General features: G+C 38.3%; 1 protein-coding gene across 1 annotated transcript in view; it reads right to left on the bottom strand.

Moving 5' to 3' along the window:
• Positions 1-1,848: 1,848 nt before the first annotated feature.
• Positions 1,849-24,200, bottom strand: part of rybp (RING1 and YY1 binding protein) — a 69,848-nt gene continuing 47,496 nt past the window's right edge. The window contains exons 3-5 of the mRNA XM_003217792.4: positions 12,852-13,028; positions 12,175-12,273; positions 1,849-5,999 (exon numbers count right to left, since the gene is read on the bottom strand). Coding sequence (XP_003217840.1) covers positions 5,747-5,999; positions 12,175-12,273; positions 12,852-13,028 — 529 coding nt within the window. The 3' untranslated portion in view covers positions 1,849-5,746. The remainder of the gene's footprint in view (positions 6,000-12,174; positions 12,274-12,851; positions 13,029-24,200) is intronic.

Genomic DNA, 24,200 nt, shown 5'->3' on the forward strand with positions numbered 1-24,200 from the left:
AAAGGAAAAGCGGTCCATAAAAACACCATCAACTCTGCAGTAAAATAACATTTCAATTAAACAGCTATTAAAAGGAGTACAAGCAGTCATTCTGTGGCTCACCCGATTAAAAAGGCAAGCTTAGATTGGATTGACACAGCCGTTTACCAAGTGGCCCGGCATTAAATGGCTTTCCAGAGTAGTAAGAAAGGTAACACTAGAAGAACCACAGCAAATCCATCACCACAGAATAGTCAAGAAGGACCTGGTTTTCTGAAATCACAAACAATTCTAGACCTGATGCCTCTCTTAGTGGGTTCAGATCTCATCACACCAAATCGAAATAGCTAAAGTTCAATGCCTAGAAATTGAGAGAAGCATGTTAAAAAAAATACAGTACCCTGAGAAATACCATTCTGGCTTCCAGGCATGCCTTGACCACTAGAATCTATGAGCATACCTTCAGTTTCTCACGGGTGTTGCAAATGTAAACATTCACCTTCCTCATGATCTCCATCTCTTCCCTGCTGTCATTTCTTCAGAAAGACATTGACCAAAGTTTAGAGCCAGCATGGTTAAAGGCAAAGTATAGCTATCACTATAAGGTAGCTAGAAGGTATTGCAACTAGTAGTGGGGCAGCAGACTTTTGGAGATACCAGCACCACTTGCTCCTGCCTGGGGGAACTCTGGATATTTCTTACCCTCGCTTTGTTGCTGGGAAAATAACATTCATTCTTACCTGCGATACACTCGTTTTAGCAGCAAAGGGATGAATATCCTACTCATCTAGGAATATGCTAGTTTGGGGGTAACGCCTACATGTAAACAGCAGTGGGGACTTAAATACCCCTTACCTATTCTTACTAGTTCTTCAAAAAGGAGGAAAAGTATTTCATCTCAGAGCATTCATCATCTTAATACTAATTGCCCTTTCTAAGGTTTACTCCCCTAGAGACACTCACAAAAGGCCTACCTTATTCCTGCCTATCAGGGTAAGTGAGAGGAGCAGCTCATCCAAAGGGTTAGTCCACACACTGCTGGAAATTAAGTAACATGTATAAGAAACAACTTTTAACAGATATGGCAGAACAGATTTCAGAGAATAAAAGTGGTCCTTTATCATGCTGCCACCTTAATTTTCAAATGATTATTATTTACCTGAGCCGATTTGGATAGTACTTCATAATTCAAAATACAAATTAGATAATGCAGCCTATATGATTTTGTCCTGTCTCTTAATTACCTTGCATTTTAAATAAAACATCAACATTTCCTACCCCATATCGATTTCTGTTCCCATCTTTTATAGCAAAAAGCTATCTACAGACTTTCAAGCAAAAATTTGGTAAGTAATTTTCCCCACAGGAATATTTTAGCTCAAGACAACATTCTTAAAACATTTATTTTGTTTTCTGCTGCTCCAGAGAATACATGCAACTAATGGACCAAAGAATTCAAATCACAAGAAAGGATATTCTAAGTAAATATTTAAAAGCCCTTCCAAGCACTGAAACCTGTTCAGCATCTTGGAATTGTGAGGTACTTTCTTTCCTGGGAGGTTTTTAAAAAGAGGTTAGATGGACATCTGTCAGGAATAATTTAGTTGTAGATTCTAGGTATGGAACTGGATTAAGTGGCTCTTGATGACCCTTTTTAAAAAAAATAGAAAGAAAAATAAATGTGTTTCAATGTTCTTGCTATATCACATATAACGTACAAGAAATATAAAAGGCTTCCTCACCTTCCCTATCTGGAATATCAATAAGCACATATATTTTCAGGCACACAAAGGTATAATATCAAATCAAACATGACCTATAAAAATTCTGACTTGTGCTTTCCTCAACACCAAAAAATAGAAAATCAGGTTTAATTAAATGTTACTATTTTATTTGTGAAAAAAACTACAAGCAGAATTCATAAATAGACATTTCTATTTAAAGCAGGGAAATGATAAAGTGGCTTCTAATAACAGTCGTGCACATGCCGGTAACAGGAATATATTAACATCTTTTATTTGCTAGACAAAGAGCAGTGTCCAATATAAATTTCCCGAAAACATTTAAAACCTGTGATTTTTTTCTGACCAGTTCACAAAACCACCATTGACACTTTTAGCATGAAGATTAAAAACAAACCTAACAGGACTGTCAGCTCTAAAGACTTTACAGAGCAGAAAACTTTCAAAAGCGTTATACAAGCTGTCTTTCTGGGCAAATGAAAAATATAGCTCGTATAATACATTAACATAAAAATCCACAAGATAAAATTATGTCTTGACATACTTAAACAAGCATTCTCTATTTGTCTCCAAACAAACAAAGCTAAAGAAATAATGTAACCATCTTTACACAGTAAATTAAGGTTACAAGTCATACACAAGAACAGAACTGCTTGCGCATTAAAAACTGTTCAGCTCCATTGTCATATCCTAAATGTTGGCTCTCAAACCATTTTTTCAGTTACATACAAGCAAAGGTTATTATAGTCAGCAAGTAATAATTTTCAATAATTTATGTTAACAGCTGTTAAAAAAGTAGACTGAAAATGGTAATAAGGCAGATGGAAGTGTCTCTCACTGAATAAAGAAACTGCCCACTTTTAAAATAGAAAACTGACTTTTAACAAGCAAAATTATTTCAATTAAAACTGCCCATCTTAAACATGTTATAACTTTTAAATTGTTCCCTTTGCATGACTCTTTCAAAATGAACAAGTCAAGCAAGCTGTTGTGTGTATGGGTGTGCACATGGATGTGTCTGTGCATGTGTGAAGTGTAAAAATTGAAACTTGCAAATGTAACACTGTGCTTTTTCCTTACCTGCTTTCTGTGCCACTGGCTACCAAGCATTTTTGGCCCTTCCTCTATACAATTATAAAACATGCTCTCTGACTACATTATGGCTAACTGAAATGCAGAAAAGTGAGGGGACTTCCATTAAGAGTGTTGTCTGGTCACAATGCAACAAGCTAAAAATGCGGCCCAAGAAAGTTTGAATGCTTAGCTGACAATTTCAGCCAAATGCAGTTTCATTCACTCCACTTGTGCCAAAGATAGATTTGCATACTTTATTCTTACAAGCTAATATGTCACAGAGGCACACTTTACAAAGAAAAGAAAGAAAAGGAAAAGAAAACCCAAAGAGGATTTCACTGAATTGGTAAGCCAATGAGCCACTCATTACCGTTAAAGCTTTTATCGTCTAACCTAAGGGGCATATTTCACCAGGAAGAACCCGCCAACTATCCGCCGCTGCACACCATTTGAATGGCGGCCCACAAAAAGCCATACGGAAATGCATGAAGCAGCAGTGCTTGGTGGGTAGTGATCATTATATCAAGTAATTTTCTCAACACTCACACTGCTTTTTCCCTTTACCAAGACTTTATCCTAGTAAGCCACTGAAAGAAATACACCCCTTATATACACAGGTGCACTCCCTCGACACATGCCCAGAGCTAAGGTCTTTTACTGGGCATGGGCCAAATGTATATAGGCCTAATTCATTCTGGTTCATTCATTTTTAAAAAAGGCTGTGCAAATTACACATATCTGGGATTCAAAACATCTCTTTAAAAATTATTTTTTTTCCAAAAATAAATTATGGCTGACCAATTTACCCTCCCTGAGATCCTTTAAAGCAACAGTAAAACTTGGAAAAGGAATGTCTTTACAATACCATACCAATGTTAAAAATGTAGATTGATGTTGACTATTAAAAACTACAGATAATAATGTATTTCAGAGCTTACGAGAATCATCTGGTTTTCCTTTGGTTCTTTTTTCTTTTTTTAATAAATACTTTAAGAATAAGATTTCAAGAAAGAATAATCAGATATATGAACAATTTAATAAGGAGCCCACCATGTTCAGAATTGAACTGCAGCTGCAAAGGCACTGCTCTGCTACTCCACGTCTTTGAGCAGAGTTGCTTTATTCAGTTAAGCATAGGTTAAATTTTAAAACTGATACGAAAGGAGCTTGTGTTGCTACTTTAAACTGATAAAATGCATCAATTTCATTGCCTCCATACAATAGAAATAATAATTATTTTTCAAACAAGAAATGATTAGTTATAATCTAGCACCAAGTTCTGGCAAGTGGCCCTCTTAAGAACAAACAACCACATGGTATCCATTTTAAGATCATAAAAAAGTCACTGAAATTACAGCGAAGCACTCTGGGTCGCCTAAAAAAGCACACATATTGAATTTAAAGGGCTGCTGCTGCTGTTAAAACAATGTTCCATATCTCTATTCTAGTGTTCTAGCAGGATAACACGCAAGTCAGGCAAAACTGTAACACAACTTAAAAGTGGAAGGGAGCTTGTTATCATCAAGGATCTAAATAAGTGGTCCTCCTGTTGCTCCCTTGCCATTATGAAACTTTGTTCACAAACTTAGCTCCCACAAAAATTTATTTTCTATATCCTGAACACATCATCATGGACGACAGGCTCATTTAAGAAAGGATCACCCTAAGGATGCACAATGAATTAAGTTTAAAAAGAAAACAAAACAGCAGAGTCAGCCATTGAAGATTTTGAATTGAGAACAAGCCATGAGACATCAGATCACATAGTAGCCTGATTAGAATATGGGGAGTTGGAGGAGAAATCCTCAATATTAAGGCTTTGGGCTACTTTCAATCATATAAGCTGACAAACTCTTTCCCCACAGATGTTCAGATGTTACTCCCTCCAAACCAATACAAATACGGACATTGGCTACAGTAAAAACTGTGAGATGCAAGTTAGGATTTTTTTAAGCAAAATGAGCAATGTTAATGTGCAGCCATCCTGTCTATGACTATTAAGCATTTTGAAACCAGTGTAACTGTTTTTTTTTAAAAAAAATGGAACACTGCTGTTTGAAAGGGCTGGGAACTTTATTATTTTCAGATACTCTACTGGGAATGCAAGTGACCTGGAGCACCTTGTCAATTTCAAAAAGAACAAAAAGTAAGAAAATAGACATCTATCTTTGTCCAGTACTCTTCAGCCAAAGCACAAAAAGAAAGTAAGGTCCTGTTTTCAGATTGAACTTCCAGGAATACTCTGTTCATCCAAGACCAGTTCTGATTCATTTTCCAAACGGCATTCACTGTCCCAGATCTTAAAATTGTTTAGCTTCACAGTGTTTCAAGCACCAGCGTTTCCATGTATTGGTTTCAAATAACCCTATATATAATTTTATTTATATATATATATTTATATATTTATATATAATTTATATCAAAACTGATAGTACACAGTATAACTGGAAGAATAGGGAGAACTGAATTTAAAAGAATATACTGAAAAAACAAAAACGAGAGGATGAAGTTTGTGAATATAATAAATAAAAACCTACCTATAACCCCCGTCCCACCTGCATCATATTCCCTTGCCAGAAATGAAACAAAATCTGTTTTAATGTTAATGAAAAAAATTGTGCACAGCAGATTTATAAAAAGTAGAGTCAGGAGCACATCCCATTATAAATGATTGTTAGGTAAAATCATATAAACAATGGAATACATAAGTGTCAAAAAGTAATAGTCAGGGTGCGAAATTCCTTGGTGACCTGATGTCCACAGCCAGCCTGTACAGTCCTGGTGTCATTGGTTAGGAAGTCGAGGTCCAAAAAGTAGGTTGAAACACAGGAGGAAGAGAAGGAGGAAGTGGCACCAGTAGCTTTCCCAGGACTTCAGCCCTCTTGGATAGCTGGAATAGTTGGATTTCATACCCTGATTTCATAAGTTTCCTACAATTCCATGTGCAATTCTCAGAAAGATTCATCGTTGACTGCGGACATGTCGCCCTTTGGCGTCGAGGATCGGGATGAGCCCTTGTCTGTGCTCTCAGAACCCGAGCTGCTCTGATTCTGCTGTTCTGATCCTGCACTGGAGGTCACTGTGGATGAAGACGTAGAGGAAGAGCGAGTCTTTTCTTTAAAGTCTGTGATAATTACTGTGACATTCCCCACTGTGACTGCCAGCTGCTGGGCGGTACTTCTGTCCACATTTTTCAGTCTGGGCCTTAAAACAATAAAGAAATAATTTATGAAGAACACTGATTACATATAACAGATGAGCCTTCTGTTCAGACTTATTTTAGTCAGCTTACTTTCAAGTAGAAGTTACAAAGAAAGGAGAGGTGCCAGCCTACTAATTAATGTCTATGTATTAAACAAAATAGCATCCAACCCTCATTAAGGCGCCATTTGACCTTTTGTTCTCCTAAAATGCTTAGTCTAGAAAGGCAGCTCGCACATTTACTCCTCAGCGAACATATGCGACTGGGGAATCAATTTTTGGAACTTGGGAGACATAGGGAGTTATTCTCTATTCCATTCACTCAGAAAAAAACAGTAATATGACAGAATTACATAGGTATCAAGAAAGCCTCAGGGTCCCTCCTGGAATACAAGGATTTCATGCTTGAAATTCTTTATCTTGTCAAGTGCCCCAAAGCTCTTACTTGTGCAATACAAAACCACAAGAAAGCATCTGCAAGGTGTTCTGTCTTTTTAAACATAAATCTCTGTTGCTGAAAACACTACAGGCAGCAGCACAAGTCAGCATCCCCTTCCAACTGCGGGGATTGATACAGAGACGCAACCTAAACAACACTTGTAGAAAATTGTTTAAACAACCCCCTTCTGTCTATGGCCACTGAAGACAATCTATGAAATCTGCACTATCAGTAAACAGATCATTTCTATGAACTCTTCAGAGAAACAGACTAATAAATAACCACAGATTCTCCTAGTGATTTACTGAATCTTAACATGCTACCAACCAATAAAGCAACTAATAAAATGCTGGGTTATGTTCACATGTGAATGTTAATGCAAAGTAAAGAAACAATTTCAAGAGAGGGCTGTATGGTAACTGCTGAAAAGTGTTTTAACTAGAGCAGCTATGGCAAATGGTGGTTGCAAATCATGTTGATTTATTCACTATCTAGGAAATCCAGCCAGCTGCTTTCCATCATGCTGAAAAATTAGGCATAAAATAGAAGATTTTAAGCAAATGTAAGTGGCTGCTTTTTAGTAACTAAACTATTCAATCTGTGGGGAAATGAAGAAACAGTACATCAAGATTAAACCTTATACAGTGAACTGGTTCAAGACAAAAAGCATTACCCTGGTTACATCAGCAGAATCTTTAAAAAGAGAGGCTATTTTAAACAGGAATATCAAAATCAGTCAGATGCAAACTCTTGCCCCACTTTGGCAGTTTTGGGGCATCCAAAACTGACTACTTTAGCCAATAATTTACTTATTTCAGTCATTTGTGGTGAAGTATGGATTATAATCCCCAATATTCCATTAAGTAGCCCAAAATAATTTAACCTACTAGTGACAAACATTTTTATTCTTCACTTCTTCCATTCCACATCAATTATTTTATTGCTATATATATGTATATATTATGCTTTGCTTGCAAAACATTCAAGCTCCTCTGACTAATTTTTGTCCTCAAAACAACACTGTGAATGTTACTTACAAGGTAACTCTGTCACCCTGACAGTTAAGTTGTAATTTCAACCTGGGTCTTCTCAATTCTAGTCCAAACCTGCAATCATCATTATACCACATTGGCTTTCTTAGTAAAAGAGACAGAGATACAATAGAGGGATCAGAACTGTTTATATTAATTTTACACATTTCAATATCACCCTTTATCAAATCAGAATCTGGGTCAGTAATCATTTTAAGCCTAATAGAATATAGCAACATACTAATATCAAAGAAGCATCAGAAATAACTGCAAATATAGTCAGACTAAGGAGATGCATATGTCCACCAAGGTGATATGGGTTTCTAATGTCAAGCTAGACCTCTAAGGAAAAGACTGTTACCTTTTGGACCTATCCAAATCAATTTCCCTCATTAGATGTAAGTAGCCAAAATGGTTGAAGTATTAAGCACGTGGGTAATCACTCAAAACAAAAACGTAGACAGAATTTAAAGACAGACAGGTTTGTTGGAACCAGTATGCAAAGGGATTATTGTAGCACCGCTAAAACTAGCCAAGAGGAAGAAGTTGGTAGCATAAGGTTTCAAAGACTGAGACTCCATCTTCACTACCTGTACTTTAACTGCCACATCTCAATACTACGGAAACATGGAAGTTGTAGATTGGTGAAGTGTTAGCATTCTTTGGCAGAGAAGGTTAAAGATCTTGTAAAACATGGCAGTAGAAATGAAGTCAAACTGGACTAATAAAAAAAGCATATCACTGAAACTATTGCCACAAAGCTGCCCTGACTGCACACACACATTTCTCGAGTCATAGAAACTCTGCAAGAGTCTCTTGTGTTCTACAAGTCATTGGGTCTATTTCTCTCCAACCTGCTGGTAAATCAGCAAAGAAGATGACACCTGGAAATAAATACATCAATAGTTCATTTAAAATCATTATTTTAAAGGCAGAATAGTGCTTGGACAGGAGAACTGGCCAAGGTCAAGTGGAAACCTTCCAACAGCATCAATGACAGGAAATGCTAATGAGAAGTTAAGAATTATCTAAGTCTGGGGCAAAAATCAATTTAACAGGTCTAGAACCCTGGCTGGGAGGAAAGGCAAAAACCATGACAAAATGTTCAAATAACTCGTTATTGGGTGGCAACCTGTGCTTGACGGGGTTGCACTCCCCCTGAAGGCGCAGGTCCGCAGCTTGGGGGTCCTCCTGGACTCTGCGCTGACACTTGAGGCCCAGGTGTCGGCCGTGGCTGGGAGGGCCTTTGCACAACTAAAACTTGTGTGCCAGCTGCGACCATACCTCGAGAAGTCAGATCTGACCATGGTGGTCCATGCCTTAGTTACCTCTAGACTGGATTACTGCAATGCGCTCTACGTGGGGCTGCCTTTGAAGACGGCTCGGAAACTACAACTAGTACAACGATCGGCAGCCAGGTTTCTAACTGGGGCAGATTACAGGGCGCGCTCAACGCCGCTGTTTAAAGAGCTCCACTGGCTGCCATTTATTTTCCGAGCCCAATTCAAGGTGCAGGTTATCACCTACAAAGCCCTAAACGGTTTGGGACCCACCTACCTTTGAGACCGCATTTCCCCCTATGAACCCGCACGACCTCTTCGCTCGTCGGGGGAGGCCCTCCTCTCGCTTCCACCAACTTCGCAGTTGCGGTTGGTGGGGACGAGGGAGAGGGCCTTCTCCGCCGTGGCCCCCCGGCTGTGGAACTCGCTCCCCAGGGAGATTAGGCAGGCCCCTACCCTACTTTCTTTCAGGAAGAGCCTGAAAACTTGGCTATTCCAGAAGGCCTTCGTTGACTGATCCTTGTGGGATCATGTTATTTACCTATTAAGCAGTAGACCCTCTGGATTGTTTTTAGGATTCTTCAGCACTTTAAGTATTACACCTGCTGTATAATTATCCCTCCCTGATAACTTGATATTGCTTTGCACCTTGGCCTGGATCTTTTGACCCAAATCGGGATTTTAATATTATTGTGTATATTGACTTTTATGACTGTTTTTAATCATGTTGAAGTTTTACTGCTCGGTTTAATGTTTTATCTGATTTGTGCTGTCGTGTCTGGGCATGGCCCCATGTAAGCCGCCCCGAGTCCCTCCGGGGAGATGGGGCGGGATATAAGAATAAAATTATTATTATTATTATTATTATTATTATTATTATTATTATTATTATTATAATTCCAGTCCTTCTCCCTGATCTGAGAATATCAGGTATATTCTGCAAAACATGAATGCCATGTAATATATTAAAAACCCCATAATTGTCTTGACAGGCATGCAGTTATAAGATAATTTTAGTAATATGTTAAAGGCAACCTCAGCAGTGTGTTACAAACCCTTCAAGACAATAATCTCAGGAGAATCCATTGCTACATCTGAAATCACATCCACCCAACAGAGGCAGAATAACTTTGTGAGCAATGACAGTGAATGGTACATAAGCAAAATCCCCAATCCCTTTCTCCATCCAAATTACAGGTTCAAACACTCAAATCTTTCAGTTCACTCAAGTGGTCTCTTGGTGAAGAAGAGAGAATTCTTTTGAAGCCAAAACACTCCACCCAATATCCAGCCTACATAGACAGGAAGAAGCATTTCCAAGTTGGCACTACGGAAAGGAGACCTCCCAGACCCTTTAGCCAGGTGGCAGTAATATATAACATCAGCATCTTCATGCATGACCAAAACCTTGTAATCCTGTTTGGATTGCAGTTCCCCCAACCCCCCAGGCAGGTTTGCCTAGAGTCCTCAATTATTTTTACTGTCTTGACTTTTTTATTTAACACTTTCTCTAACCAACAAAGCTTGCAGGATCCATATTTGTTTTTTGCTGTTTGACATCTGGATAGCAATGTGATTCCCACTCCTCTTTTACATTATTTAAAAGGATCTATCATAAAGAAATAAATGCCACAACCCAAAACAAGAAAGGGAACTAAATGTGAGAAAGAATGCAGAACACAACTCCACCCTATGCAGCCAAACAAAGAACTTAAGAACTTGTTAAATTACTCTCATTCAAAAAGATTATAAACAGAACATCCAGTCCTGTACAACACTAAACTTTTTTTTCATCCTATGACTGCATAATTGTCAGAACAGTAGCTTTTCATTAAAGTCAAACCCTTACAAAACCCTATCCCCCATACAAAAACATTAAGAGAGTGAACAACTCAATTAACAAGTGAAAGAAAGCTTTGAATTGCTCAAAAAGATTGGCTAAGGTACTACAATCCTCTAGAGAACATTTTGTCTGCATGTTTCATAAGGACAGCAATAGTGTTTTTATTGCATGAATGGCCTTTTCACATGTTAGCCTTCTGTAACAATAGCTCACAAGTGCTACCAGAAAAACAAAAACAAGGAAGTTGCCATACAAACTAGTTTTATTTCCTTGGCCTTTGGCCATGGCTGTTTTTCTCTGATCTTTCCCATCTAAATTAAATATAAGGAAAGACAGCTGTCATTACTTTTTCTTATTTTGTCTGTCACGTAAAGACAAAATGCTATATTATAGTCATGAATGCATAGTGGATGGTTTCCTTGCCATGGTTATAGGATGAAGTAAAGAAAAAAGGGCACTCTAGCAACATTTGCTTGTGGACTTCAAATTTGATGTACTATAGATGTATTTTGTAGCCTGGTATTCAAGACCAAGCACAAATATCTAATAGGAATCATCCTCTTGTTTCTACTTTTGCAAGAAGGAATGAAAGAATGCAGAGCCTCAGAAGGAATCTACTTCTTCTATGACAGGGGAAAAGAAACCTGTGAAGTTGCAGAGTAGTCTGCCCGACAGGAATTCTGGTGCGCTCAGATTATGGGCGAGCAATTTTGGCGTGTATTAGGCCAATTCCCTACCCTCTTGGCTGAAAATTCATCCATTCAGTGGGAACCAGAAACCCTTCCCCCAAGTTCAGGTTGTAAGGGAATGAGGTAAAAAGCATTTTTTCGCCAATCACCTTGTTTTAATATTAAAATGCCATCTCTGCAGCACCACCAAATTCAATTTTGGAGTAAGTGAATGGAGAAATAGTTCAGAAGCTTGACAACATCCTAGGATTATCCACTCCTATCTAAGACTGTGGTGCAGATAAATAATTTCTATCTGGACTGATTATCAAATGCATGTCTGAAAGATTAATATATTACATCTAAATTGGTAGACTTCAACAAATTTCTTATTATCATAAATAACAAAAAATGTTTGATATCAGATTCTCCAGGCTGAATATCTCCATTTATTCTACTTTTTTAAAAATAAAAGGGCTGAAAAAAACGGTCAGAAAATGTAGAAATGAACAGGACATAATTTGCCCAACACTTTACAGTTTCAAGAAAGAAAGTTAAAGAATAAAGAGTAGGAAAAATTGAGCTACTTTAGCAATTATTCTTGGGAAAAAATTTTTCCTGACTCCAAATATGGAAGCCAATTTAATAAGCTTGTAATCTGACAATTCATAAGAACCCTACTTAAATTATCCCATATAACTAAATCATCATCAAAACTATGTTGACACAAATGTGGCGAAAAACTGTTAGGCACAAGAGGTTGATAAGTGTGGAATTGGGGTTGGTAAGGTTAATTTAAATATGATAAATTATATTGAGAGAAAATGTATGTAACTGGAATTTCATTATCAAGATTTGTAATACCCTTCTTGTATCCACAATTAATAAAAAAAATACCAAAAAAATTCGTAAGTTACCTTGAAGTGTGATTTGAGTCACTGGTCTTTGTTGTTGTATTCCCAGACTGTATGCTGTTTGCTTCGCTTGGGGGATCTTTCACAATATCTGACTTTGGTCTGAAAAAAAGAGAGGCAAGAAGGAAACTTAATGTTAAAGAGCATTTTTCCTGGAAGAATATAAATAATAAACCAGGTTAAGTTAACACCCAAGAGGTTTTATTCACTTATACATACACAAACAAACACACACATACACACCAACACACACCACAAAAGCAGCTGTCACACTCATCAATAAAATCATAGGTAAATTGAGAGAAGAAAAATCTATGTCATCCTAAGAGTTATATAAAGCATAAAGGTGTATCACTCCACTCCTCTCACCATTCGGAAAAGGATGCAAATATAAAGTTGGGGCAGCAGAATGGAAGAAATCCCGTCATGAATTAAGAGATGGAGGTGGCACTGAGTGTGGGGAGAGAGAATGATTGAGCAATCACAGAGTTTAGGGGTCACTAGAAATAATGCATTGGGAAATCTTAAGATCTTCTGGAATTAACAAAAAAGAGGGTGGGAGGACAGGGTTGTACATGACTACGGGTTACGGATACACATTAGATTAGATCATTTGCATATGGATACAGAATCTAAAAGTTTAGCAATGACTGCTTTCAATTGGTGGTTCAGAAACATACTTAGTCTTCTTGTTGGTACTCTTCTTTATAACACTTTGACTAATTTCTTTTTCTTTGTCTGGTTTTTTCTCTTCCTGCTTTTCCACCTTTTCTTTCTTCTCCTTTTTAGGAGGTGGTGGGGTAGCATATTGCTGAGCAACTTGTTGTGCAACAAGCTGAGAATTTATCCTAGGTTTCCTATGAAGTGAGAAGAAATAAAAAGGGATACTTATTGTCAGTGACTATATTCAAACAAATGGGTGACTGGAGCCAAGCATCAATAAAACAAACATTTCATAAAAAAAGGGAAAGTTTTGTCTGAACTAGTAATTGTGTCATGTCCAAAAAATTTAAAGTGGTACATTCACACAAATGTTAGCATTACACTTCAAAGCATTTGAACACCTTCTGAATATTTCTTTTATATGAAATTGGGGGTTCTAACCATTTTAGAGAAGTTCCCTCTTTTCTCAACTGACCTTCAAAAAACAAAACCTTATACATTAATATATTGTGTCCATCCAGAAACAGCCTGAAAATCTTAACCTAGCACATTGAATTACTTCTTAAGAAACCTAGTGCTCATGTTTTCTAAAAACAACTCACTTCTTTGAGTCCATCCTGGTTACTTAAAGAGTGCCATTTTGAAGTCTAAACATAAAGATAAGCTATATAGGCCACTGAAAGCCAACAAATCATTATTGTGCCTACAGTTTGAAGTGTTATGCCAACTGATCACGTTCAAGCTATTTTTTGTGTTTCATTAAATGGACAGTACTAAACTGTTAAAAGCAGAAAACACAAGTTAGTAACATCTCATTCAACTGAAATTCCTCAGAATAAATCCTTCTTTCTTAAACCTATATGTCTGACAATCAGAACAGAGAGACTGTCGATCAGAGAAAAGCTAAAACAAATGGTACATTCACTGTGTCATCATCAGCAATCACGTCTCTGCCAGCCTCCAACTGGCACTGTTGCTCAATACTTTCTCCTACAAGCTTCCTACAATCACGACAACACATTAACACAAATGTAGAAGGGCAACAGGGAAGCAATAAAACTGACAGGCAGTTTTAATAAATTCTGAAAATAAAAGATGTATTTTAAAGCTGACATTAGCCTGTCATTTGCATAAAGTAGTTTCTGATGTTGGGGTGCTAGCAATGTTTGTAGCCAGGAGAGCCTATGGAAATGTCCCAAAACTGGGGGGGGGGGGGCGAGGGAAACATTTGCAGTACTATTGAGAATTTGGTCCATGGGTCCATTTCAACCCCCACTTAAGAGGGGAGGGAATTCTATTATCACCTAAAAACATCTGTAAGCAGGTGGTGGAGTGGGGATTAGCAGTGTGGCAAAGAATACTGAGAAAAATAAAACTGATCCAGTGAAAAGGTAAAACCCTTTTATTTTATTTTATTTATTTTTTAAAAGGAGGGAGCAAGCTTATGGCACATAGCCTTCAGAAACTCCTCAGCTTTACACATGAATTTAACACATGTAATTGAAAAATTACATCAAAACTTCAACAACTCTTTTTGAAAATTACTAGATGTTAGTGTGGACAAAGTTGTTCTATTTTCTTTTAACGCTAACACATTCGGAGAGTGAAGAGGAGCCATGTTTTCACTTTTCACTAGAAACATCAGCACCTGATAATCATTAATACATTCCAAATAAATCTGTATCTCTGTCATTATTTTTCATAATTCCTGTGAACACAGCATGTTAACTAGTACTTTCTCCACTTCCACAAACTTTTATCGAATGCAAATCTAATATATTCCCATTTTAGGCTGCTGGCTGCTAACCCCAAGTGCTAATCGGAACATATTTCTTTATCACATGAATATTTTTTTTTGAAATATAAGTCAATTATTTCTTAAATTATTATAGAATTAAATAATTACACTGATTCAAATATGCAACTAAAAAACAGCACCCTTTATAAGAGGGGGATGGCAACAGATCCAAGGAAACGAAGACTTTCGTTGATATTTTGAAGATTGGGGAATCCCTAAGGAGAGACCCATTTCTACTCCATGAAAATGCATTTCAATGGGAGTAAATATGCCTATTGGCTACAGAATGCTGATTGCTTAGTGGGGAGGGAGAAGGGGGGGCACAAGAATAATGAGATATGGAATGTATAATAGAGAAGCTGGAAAAGGAAAAAAGAGGAGAAATGGAGAAAGAATCATCCTGTAGCCTAAATATCTATATATCCCAATGACAAAAGTGAGAGCTGCCCAATAGAACAATGGAGAAATGAAAATTTCTAAAGTATCTATGTCCATCCACATACACTTCCAAATTCCCAGAAAGATAGCATTGAAGGAGAAGAATTTCTCTTTCCAATCCAATGCTTATTTAGAGTGAACCTTTTAAAGATAAATTATTCTCCCATATTGCAAAGAACAGTAGCAGTCCTGTAAGGTAGTTCACACTACAGGTTAAGTTCTGAGTGTTTTACACAAATCCTGCAGTGTTATGCAGAAGTATTAGACTCTTACTCAAAGTCAGTTTGGAGCTGATAGATAACCCAGCAGTGTTATCTATTAGGATAATTTCAGCACTGCAGGCTGGGTTGAGAGGGTGGTAAACATGCTGCAACATATTTTCTTATTACAACACTATAACAGGTTGGAAGGCTGTGCAAGAAGATAATAATTTATTGTAGCACTGTAAGAAACAGCATCTAGTTCACAGTTAACACTGTAGGTATAGGCAGGAGGTGTAAGTAAAGCTATTTTGGATTTTCCATTAAAAATCCCTCATTCCTATGACACTGAAGCAAAAGTTCAACCTTCTTAGATTCAGGGTAATCTCCAAGGCCAATTGAAGCTAAATTCTCATGCTCCACTAATTTAGAGGAAGACTGCTTCCATTTTTTTTTAAATAAAAACAACCAAATATTGCAATTTATTTTAGGAAAATGCACATCAAGACCCAAGTCCATCACACTATCAGTCATGGGCTAGCTTACCAACAACTTCTATCCTATATTCCCATAATTCTAATTTAGGCCCAAAAAACCACCACAAAAAACTGAGTCGACTTATCAATGGGTCAACGTTAGCAGTGTACCTTAACTCTGATCAAAAGAGAAACTACCTGTTTCTCTGAGTAGATGGTGAATACAAGTTTAATCCATCGTATGAGAATCTAAAAGAAGCACAGACTCCCTCTACTCTCTTTACCACGGCCTTGCTTCTGCATTTTTGAAGGCCTGGGCAGCAGTGAGGGGTCACTAGCCCCTGAGGTGGCATTGGTGCTACCCCTTTTCTCAGAATGACCAACTTATCCAAGGGTTATTATAAAAAGTCGTAATTTTGGCCCAAAAACCTGGCCTTGGTTTATAAATGAGGTAGGCATATACATGAGTATATTTTGTACTTGCTTCTTCTCACTTATTGCTTCTACTGCCATTGTTCACATTATGGATACATTGATTTTTTTTAGCCAAAATAATGCCACACATGCTCAAGCGAAAAGATGTAAGTAGGATTGGTAAAAAGCTAAGATTTATAGAAGTACAAAATTCTTCAGAGGTGAAAATTGTAAATCTACACTATAAAGTTTAAGTATAGCGTGTGACCATGGGATTCGAACTAACTGCTAAGAAGGGAGTGGGGCCGAGTATATAGAATCCATGCTGCAAAGTTCTGCTGCAGTTAAACCTCACTTAATCAAGGTGACATATGAGAAATCAAAGCTATGAGTTGGACTTTATGCTAAGGCCTATGTATGTTACTATCTACACATCCTAGAGAATGACGGAAACCAGCACAATTAATACAAGAATTCTGCCTCTGATTTTATCAGGCCTGAATACTATTACAATTTCTATTTTATTAGCAATCTAGTAACCATTTATCAGCTTGAGCACCAAGGCAGTACATTATTCCTTATCTTTATAAAATGGACTGATCAGACATTACAGCTTAATCTATTAAAATCTATTATAGTAAATGAGACATTTTAGATAAAACACCACTACCTCCTTCACACAAAACTGGCAACATACTTTGCAGATTTTCCTACTTACACATGTAGACCATTGGCTATTTTAGTACTTATTTTGATTAGAGATTTTAGCATAAAATGGAGAGTAAAATGATAGGGGCTTAGGAAAGAAGGCATCTCACCTACCAACAACTATCCAAGCATTCCCACTCATCTGACCTTAATTTGCTTTTTTGATATTACCTACACTGGAATATTTCCATGATATTTTGGATCACTTTATCCCCTCAATGCAACTATCTAGTAGGCATATGTGATTTAAAAAATGGTTCTAATCTGTGTTCAAAAGTAGGGGGTGTTGGCGCTTCAGTCCTTTCCAAATTTTGGGGATAAATACTTCACAAAACTTCCGAAGCTTCATAAGAACCTCATTAATGGCGGCCACACATGTGCATTAAGGAAAACATTACTGTCAATGGGGAAACTTGAGGGGCTTCTCTCTCCCTCATGTTTTGAGCTATCCTGGTGAAACGTGCTATAGTGGTTGAACACATTTACCACTGTTAGCTTACCAAATTTCAGAATGTTTGACTTATCCATGGAATTTTAGCAAATTTACAAAGTTTTTATAAAAAAACCGTTTTCACCATGTTTTATGAAAGGACCAATTAGGAAATGACATTTATAACCCATGAACAAAAATCACAGTACAGAAACCATCAAGGGCCATCTAGACCAGGCATGGGCAAACTTCGGTCCTCCAGGTGTTTTTGGACTTCTACTCCCACAATTGTGAGGTTAATGTCCACACACCTGGAGGGCTTAAGTTTGTACATGCCTGATCTAGACTGACAGACTTCTTCCAGGTAGAAAGGCACAATCCAAACTCTCCTGATGTCCAATTAATATGCTTCCCCTATTTGACACACAACCAAATTTAGCACAGATTTATACTATTACTTACTTCCTTGAGTCCTCTTTGCAGATGCCATGATTTTATTTATTAGACTGACTAAACGCCATGGCTTGCTGCTGCAGCCCAATGCATCCTGGGAAATGTAGTTTAGCACAGGCATATGGCTTAAATAAAATTACTATAAATTGGGCTCTTATCTCCCTCACTTTTAAAGGTATTGGGGTGAAACTTGCTACAGTGGTAATACACGTTTTCCACTCTTTGCCTATCAAGTTTCATAACATTTCACTCATCGACTGATATTTTTGGAAATTTTCACAAAGTTTTTAAAAACACTTTTTTAAAAAAACTACAAGAATGATCTCCCCCTCCCTTCTTGATTGGCTGAGAGGCATGCCAACATGTTTGGCTTTGCCTCTCAGCAGGGCTTGGTTGCCCTAGACTGACTCTAATGTTGCAGCCCAATGCATTCTTGGAAATGTAGTTTTGCGCAGGCATATACTGTAGCTTAAATAACTATAAATGAGGAAACATCACGGCTCCTATCTCCATCATTTTTAAAGCTATTGGGGTGAAACTTGCTACAATGGTAGAACACATTTTCCACTCTTTGCATATCAAGTTTGATAATATTTCACTCATCCACAGATTTTTTTGGAAATTTTCAAAAAAATTTAAAACAACATTTTTTAGTGATTTCCTCCACTGTCTTCCGCTCCCTCCTCTGTCAGCCCTAATTGGCTGGAGAAGCATGCCAACAGGTTTGGCTTCACCTCTCAGCAGGGCTTGATTGCCCTGTGAATTTTAGCTCTGTCATAGCTACATCCAAACATATCTGAGGCTTAAGAATTGAAGGCTCCTTTTCATTCAAATTCTTAATATTTTTTTGGAGGGGGGGGGGTAGCAAGCAGGTGTGTCGGGACTTGCTTCAAAAGTGCTAAACATCCAAACACAATGCCGAATAAGGGTATTTTCGCATCAAACACACAAATCTATTATCTAGCCCTGGACAATCAGTCTGGCCAGCTACAGGATGCCTAGTACAATATGTTGGATCTTTCTTGTGGATTTAAAGACTTCCATCAGTGGAAGGCTTTTGATTCTATGGGGGATTCTGATTATGTGAAGGGGCAACTTTCACCAATTTTATTTCCTCCAGAAGATGCACATTGCTACAATGGGAAGATACAATCCATAATGTCACCTCTTTGCACACCCAAAAGTGGTGCTAAACTCTAAGCAAAGGACGACACAAAAGGCAAGTCAAAATTCCTATTCAGTATCTTAAAATATGACCAAAACTAACTTAAAGCATAGCAGGTAAAAATGTTTAAACAATACTGAGAACAAGCACTTTCTTCAAGGACAGAAACCAACTTATCTCATAAGGAAACCAGGCTAAGGCATTTTTACAAAAATTGGCACTCTTAATGCTTACCAAGCTACAGTTACTAACCAAAGTGGCCAGAGAACTTTGAAAAAAGTTACACGGGTTTGTACCATCAGCTGGCATATTTGCAAGTCTAACATATAGGAGACTATACAAAATACCACAAGAAAACTACTTTGACAAACAATCAGGACCGTTTCTCATCCGCCTCTTTGCCCATCTGATATCACTGAGTATTCAGTCTTAATAGAACACTCAAAATACAGTAAATGTATCTGTTAAAAGAGAACTAAAAAAACCAAGTAGCCTAAATACCCATCCCATCTGATCTTGGAAACTAAGCAGGGTTAGCCATGGTTAGGATTTGAATGGGAGATCAACCAACAAATATCAGGAGCTGTAGGGTGTACCTATCTCAGTAAGGAAATGAGAAAACCCCTCTGAGTATTCTTTGATGAAATTGCTATAAACTGACAAGCGAGTTGAAGACACATAAACAAAAAAGCCATTTAAAAGAAAATGGTAAGTAAACTGAATAGCTCTGAGCATTAGTAGGGATACTGGTCTCTAAAGGAAGAATATTCCACATTTTCAATAGAGTATACATGAAAAAATCAATTTTAAAATGAAATGACATGGCAGTCGAATTCCCCCTTCTTAGAAAGCGAAGCAAAGATTTCTCAAAATGTCTACAGTTTGTTAAGTGAATAAGCCAAAAACCCTTACTTCACTCACAAATGCCAAAACTATATATCTAAAATTGTTTGGTAAATGGCTATTTTTGAAGGAAAGAGAATAAAAAATAAAATAAAATGGGTGTCAATAACTTCAACCAATAGATTTTCAAAACATCTAAGCTGTATTTACACTGCTAAGCTTTTAGGTTTGAACTAGGTAACTTCCATAGGACAGCGAGAAATCACTGCTGTACTCCTTGATATCCAACACTGTAATTATTCTACAATGTCAACAAAGAAAATCCCAAGCCCCCAATATATACAAAGTCATTAATTATGTGCTCCTACTTATCACTGTGTTGTAACTAGCTTTCAATCAAACACTTCGCTTTCTTCAACAGTAAGCAAAGTAATATATCATAGAGTAATTGTTCATTTTTCAAGGCCAAAGTATACACTACTCAGTAATTGTTGAGATGGCATGGTGTAGTGCTTTGAAGATTGGACTAGATGCTGAAGACCAGAGTTCAAATCCCTACTCAAGCATGAAAAGTCACTGTGGGCAAGTTACACACTCACAGTCTTAAGACAAAGACAAAACCACTCTGAACAAATCTTGCCAAGAAATCTCCATGATAAGGTTGCTTCAATCAGAAATGACTTCAAGGCACACAACAGCAACAGCAAAATGTAGCACATATCTTGATCATATCTTGATCCAATAGCAATCTGCATTTACTGAGAACCAAATTTGGGTAGTGAAATAATGGGTGAATTCTCACTGCATACTGCCGTCCAGACGCTATCCCAACCTAATTGATATAGCAGAGAAACTTTCATTGGCACCAATATGAATTTTCCTCCATTTCAAACATAATCTTATTGGATTACACTTTTTCGCTGCACCTAACAAAATTTCCTCTCCTCCATAAAAAGCCACAATACAAGCTGTCCATGTAGCAGAACAGGTAGCATGCTGTGCTACAGAGAGGGGCTGGGGCCATTTTGATGCACTATGTTGTATAGCAGGGGTCCCCAAACTTTTAAAACAGGGGGCCAGTTCACGGTCCTTCAGACCCGTTGGAGGGCCAGACTATAGTCGGCCACCAAGCAATAATAATTAATAATTAATAATAATAATAATAATAATAACAACAACAACAATAATAATAACAAAGAGGGTTGGAAGAGACCCGTTGGGCCATTGAGTCCAATCCCCTTCTGCCTTTGTGCACCGAAAGCACAAGCAAAGCACCCCTGACAGATGGCCACCCAGCCTCAATGTTAATAATAATAATAATAAAAAAAACCATTGATCATATCCTCAGCTGCTGTAAGAAAATTGCACAGACAGACTACAAACAGAGGCACAACTATGTGGCCCAAATGATTCATTGGAACTTATGCCTCAAGTACCACCTCCCAGCAGCGAAGAACTGGCGGGATCACAAACCTGCAAAAGTATTGGAAAATGAGCAAGCAAAGATACTGTGGGACTTCCGAATCCAGACTGACAAAGTTCTGGAACACAGCACACCAGACATCACAGTTGTGGAAAAGAAAAAGGTTTGGATCATTGATGTCGCCATCCCAGGTGACAGTCGCATTGACGAAAAACAACAGGAAAAACTCAGCCGCTATCAGGACCTCAAGATTGAACTTCAAAGACTCTGGCAGAAACCAGTGCAGGTGGTCCCGGTGGTGATGGGCACACTGGGTGCCGTGCCAAAAGATCTCAGCCGGCATTTGGAAACAATAGACATTGACAAAATTACGATCTGCCAACTGCAAAAGGCCACCCTGCTGGGATCTGCACGCATCATCCGAAAATACATCACACAGTCCTAGACACTTGGGAAGTGTTCGACTTGTGATTTTGTGATACGAAATCCAGCATATCTATCTTGTTTGCTGTGTCATAATAATAATAATAATAATAAAGAGGGTTAGAAGAGACCCCATGGGCCATTTAGTCCAACCCCCTTCTGCCTTTGTGGACCAAAAGCACAAGCAAAGCATCCCTGACAGATGGCCACCCAGCCTCAATGTTAATAATAATAATTAATAATAATAATAAGGGCATTTAGCCCAACCCACTTCTGCCCTTGTGCCGTGGGGGCCGGATAAATAGCTTCGATGGGCCGCATCCGGCCCCCGGGCCTTAGTTTGGGGACCCCTGTTGTATAGTGTACTTTTTGCAGGGGTGTGTAATGGCAGCAGAGTGAAAGCAGGGAAAGTCATCACTGTGAGGAGAAAATTACTCTGCTAGCTCCTCACTTACCATAGCATCAGTGGTGATTTTACTCCTGCATGTGCCACCGAATAAGTTCTTAGGCATCTAATAGGTTCTTAGCCACTATTAAAGTTCTTTGTCTACACCACTGTTATAAGTATCAAGTAGCAATACTCTGAAATTAAATAACAACAACATTTTATACTGTAAATATGGAGGTGGGTGAGAATGTGTAACGCCTCAATACAAGGCGTACTACCCCCTGTTAAGCCATCTCCATTGGCTGCCGATATGCTACCAAGCCCAATTCAAAGTGCTGGTTTTGACCTACAAAGCCCTAAATGGCTCCGGTCCAATTTACCTATCCGAATGTATCTCCTCCTATGAGCCCATAAGAACTTTTAAGATCATCTGGGGAGGCCCTGCTCTTGATCCCACCTGCTTCACAGGCGCAGCTGGTGGGGACGAGAGACAGGGCCTTCTCGGTGGTGGCTCCTCGGCTGTGGAACTCCCTCCCCAGTGACATCTGGTAGGCTCCTTCCCTTCTAGAGTTCAGGAAAAAAAACTAAAGACATGGCTATGTGCTCAAGCGTTCAATGAATGAACTTTCGAACTTGACACGGTCGGTTTTTAAGATTCTGGATTAACAAGGTCTAGTGAACAAAAGGACATTACCTCGGTGCATGGCAATGTTTTATTATTGTATATTGGTTTTTATGATGTTTTAAATGTTTTTAGTTTTTAATGCCTTTTGTATTGTATTGTTGATGTGATGGCACTGTGTTGCCAATTTGTAAGCCGCCCTGAGTCCCCCAGGGGAGAAGGGCGGGGTAGAAATACCAGAAATAAATAAATAAATAAATACAAGTGCTGCTCTCAACTAGAGCTTGCCCAATGAATTAATTAGCAAATCCTAAATCAGCGTTCTTGTACATTTTATTGTTTCAATGAATTTACTCTTTGTGAGACTATGGCTGTATCTACACAGACACTTTATTCCAGGGCTAATTCAGAGTGCGGACCTCCAGATCAGCCCCACGGAAGTCCATGTGGTTATTACTCAGACTACTGCGGCACTAGGAAGGAGTCTGAACAACCCAACAATGCCAAAACTACAACAATCTTGACAAGTTTCAAAAATCAAGAAGGTCCTCCCCTTCACGCACAGGTATCCAAAGAGCCATACCAACGGAAGGGAGGGTCAGGGCAGGCAGAGTGATGTGGAACACAGTGCCTCAATGTTGCTACCCTCCCAAACATGGCTTCACTCCACGAGGCCCAGGAGGCTGTATGCAACTTCAGCTCCTTCCCCCTACCGTAGTAGCTGTACCGGTGGAGGAGTGGGGTGGAGGTGGAGGAGGCTCCGGTGGAGAAGGCTCCTGGGGCCTGTGGTGAGAGTGGTGAGTGGCCAGCAAAGGCACCTGGGGCCTGCATGGCTCTCCAAGAGAAGCCCTGGTAAGGATGGCCCCTGGACTTGTCAAGCGTGCCCATTCCTGCAATTCATTGTCATACTTTGGCTTCTATCAGAGCTATATTGGATGAAGACAGCAAAAAAAAAAAAAAGAACTCACTAACAGATTCCACTTCACTATTTTTCTAATTAGTCTTTAGCCAACATGATTTACTAATATTAGCACAAATCTGACCACAAAGTGCAATGGGCAACATCAACAATTCAATTTTGTTCCAATACTCAGAACATTTGTGGAACATTACATAAACTTGTACTTTTGGATTAATAGAAAGGAAAGCTTTCAGGATCTCTATAGTTAAATGTCTACTAGTTTACAGCTTTCAACTTCCTCCTCCTGTCAATGAAAATCTGGCATAATTACAAGTTGCAGTAAACAGTAAGAATATAATTAACTTCAGGCAGGTAATTTACAGGCCAATTAGTCATACCAGCAACTTGAAAACACTAAGGGAGAAGAACTCACAAAGTTTAAACTAAACAGATTTCAACACAGAATTGGTGACTCCATTCAAAACATTTTCATTTTATCTAGGCTGAAGTATATGCCCTGAGCAATTTCTGCAATGCCCTCCAGCACACCCAGAACATATAGCTACAGTTCTCTTACAACAACTTTCATAGTTGTTTACAGGGCATGTTTTCTTATGAGAAATACATTTTCATCCAGTTGACAACAATTGGGAGATGCTGTTTTTCATTTTATTGAGTGATATG

This window comes from Anolis carolinensis, chromosome 2 (genome assembly GCF_035594765.1).
Source record: "Anolis carolinensis isolate JA03-04 chromosome 2, rAnoCar3.1.pri, whole genome shotgun sequence".
NCBI lineage: Eukaryota > Metazoa > Chordata > Lepidosauria > Squamata > Dactyloidae > Anolis > Anolis carolinensis.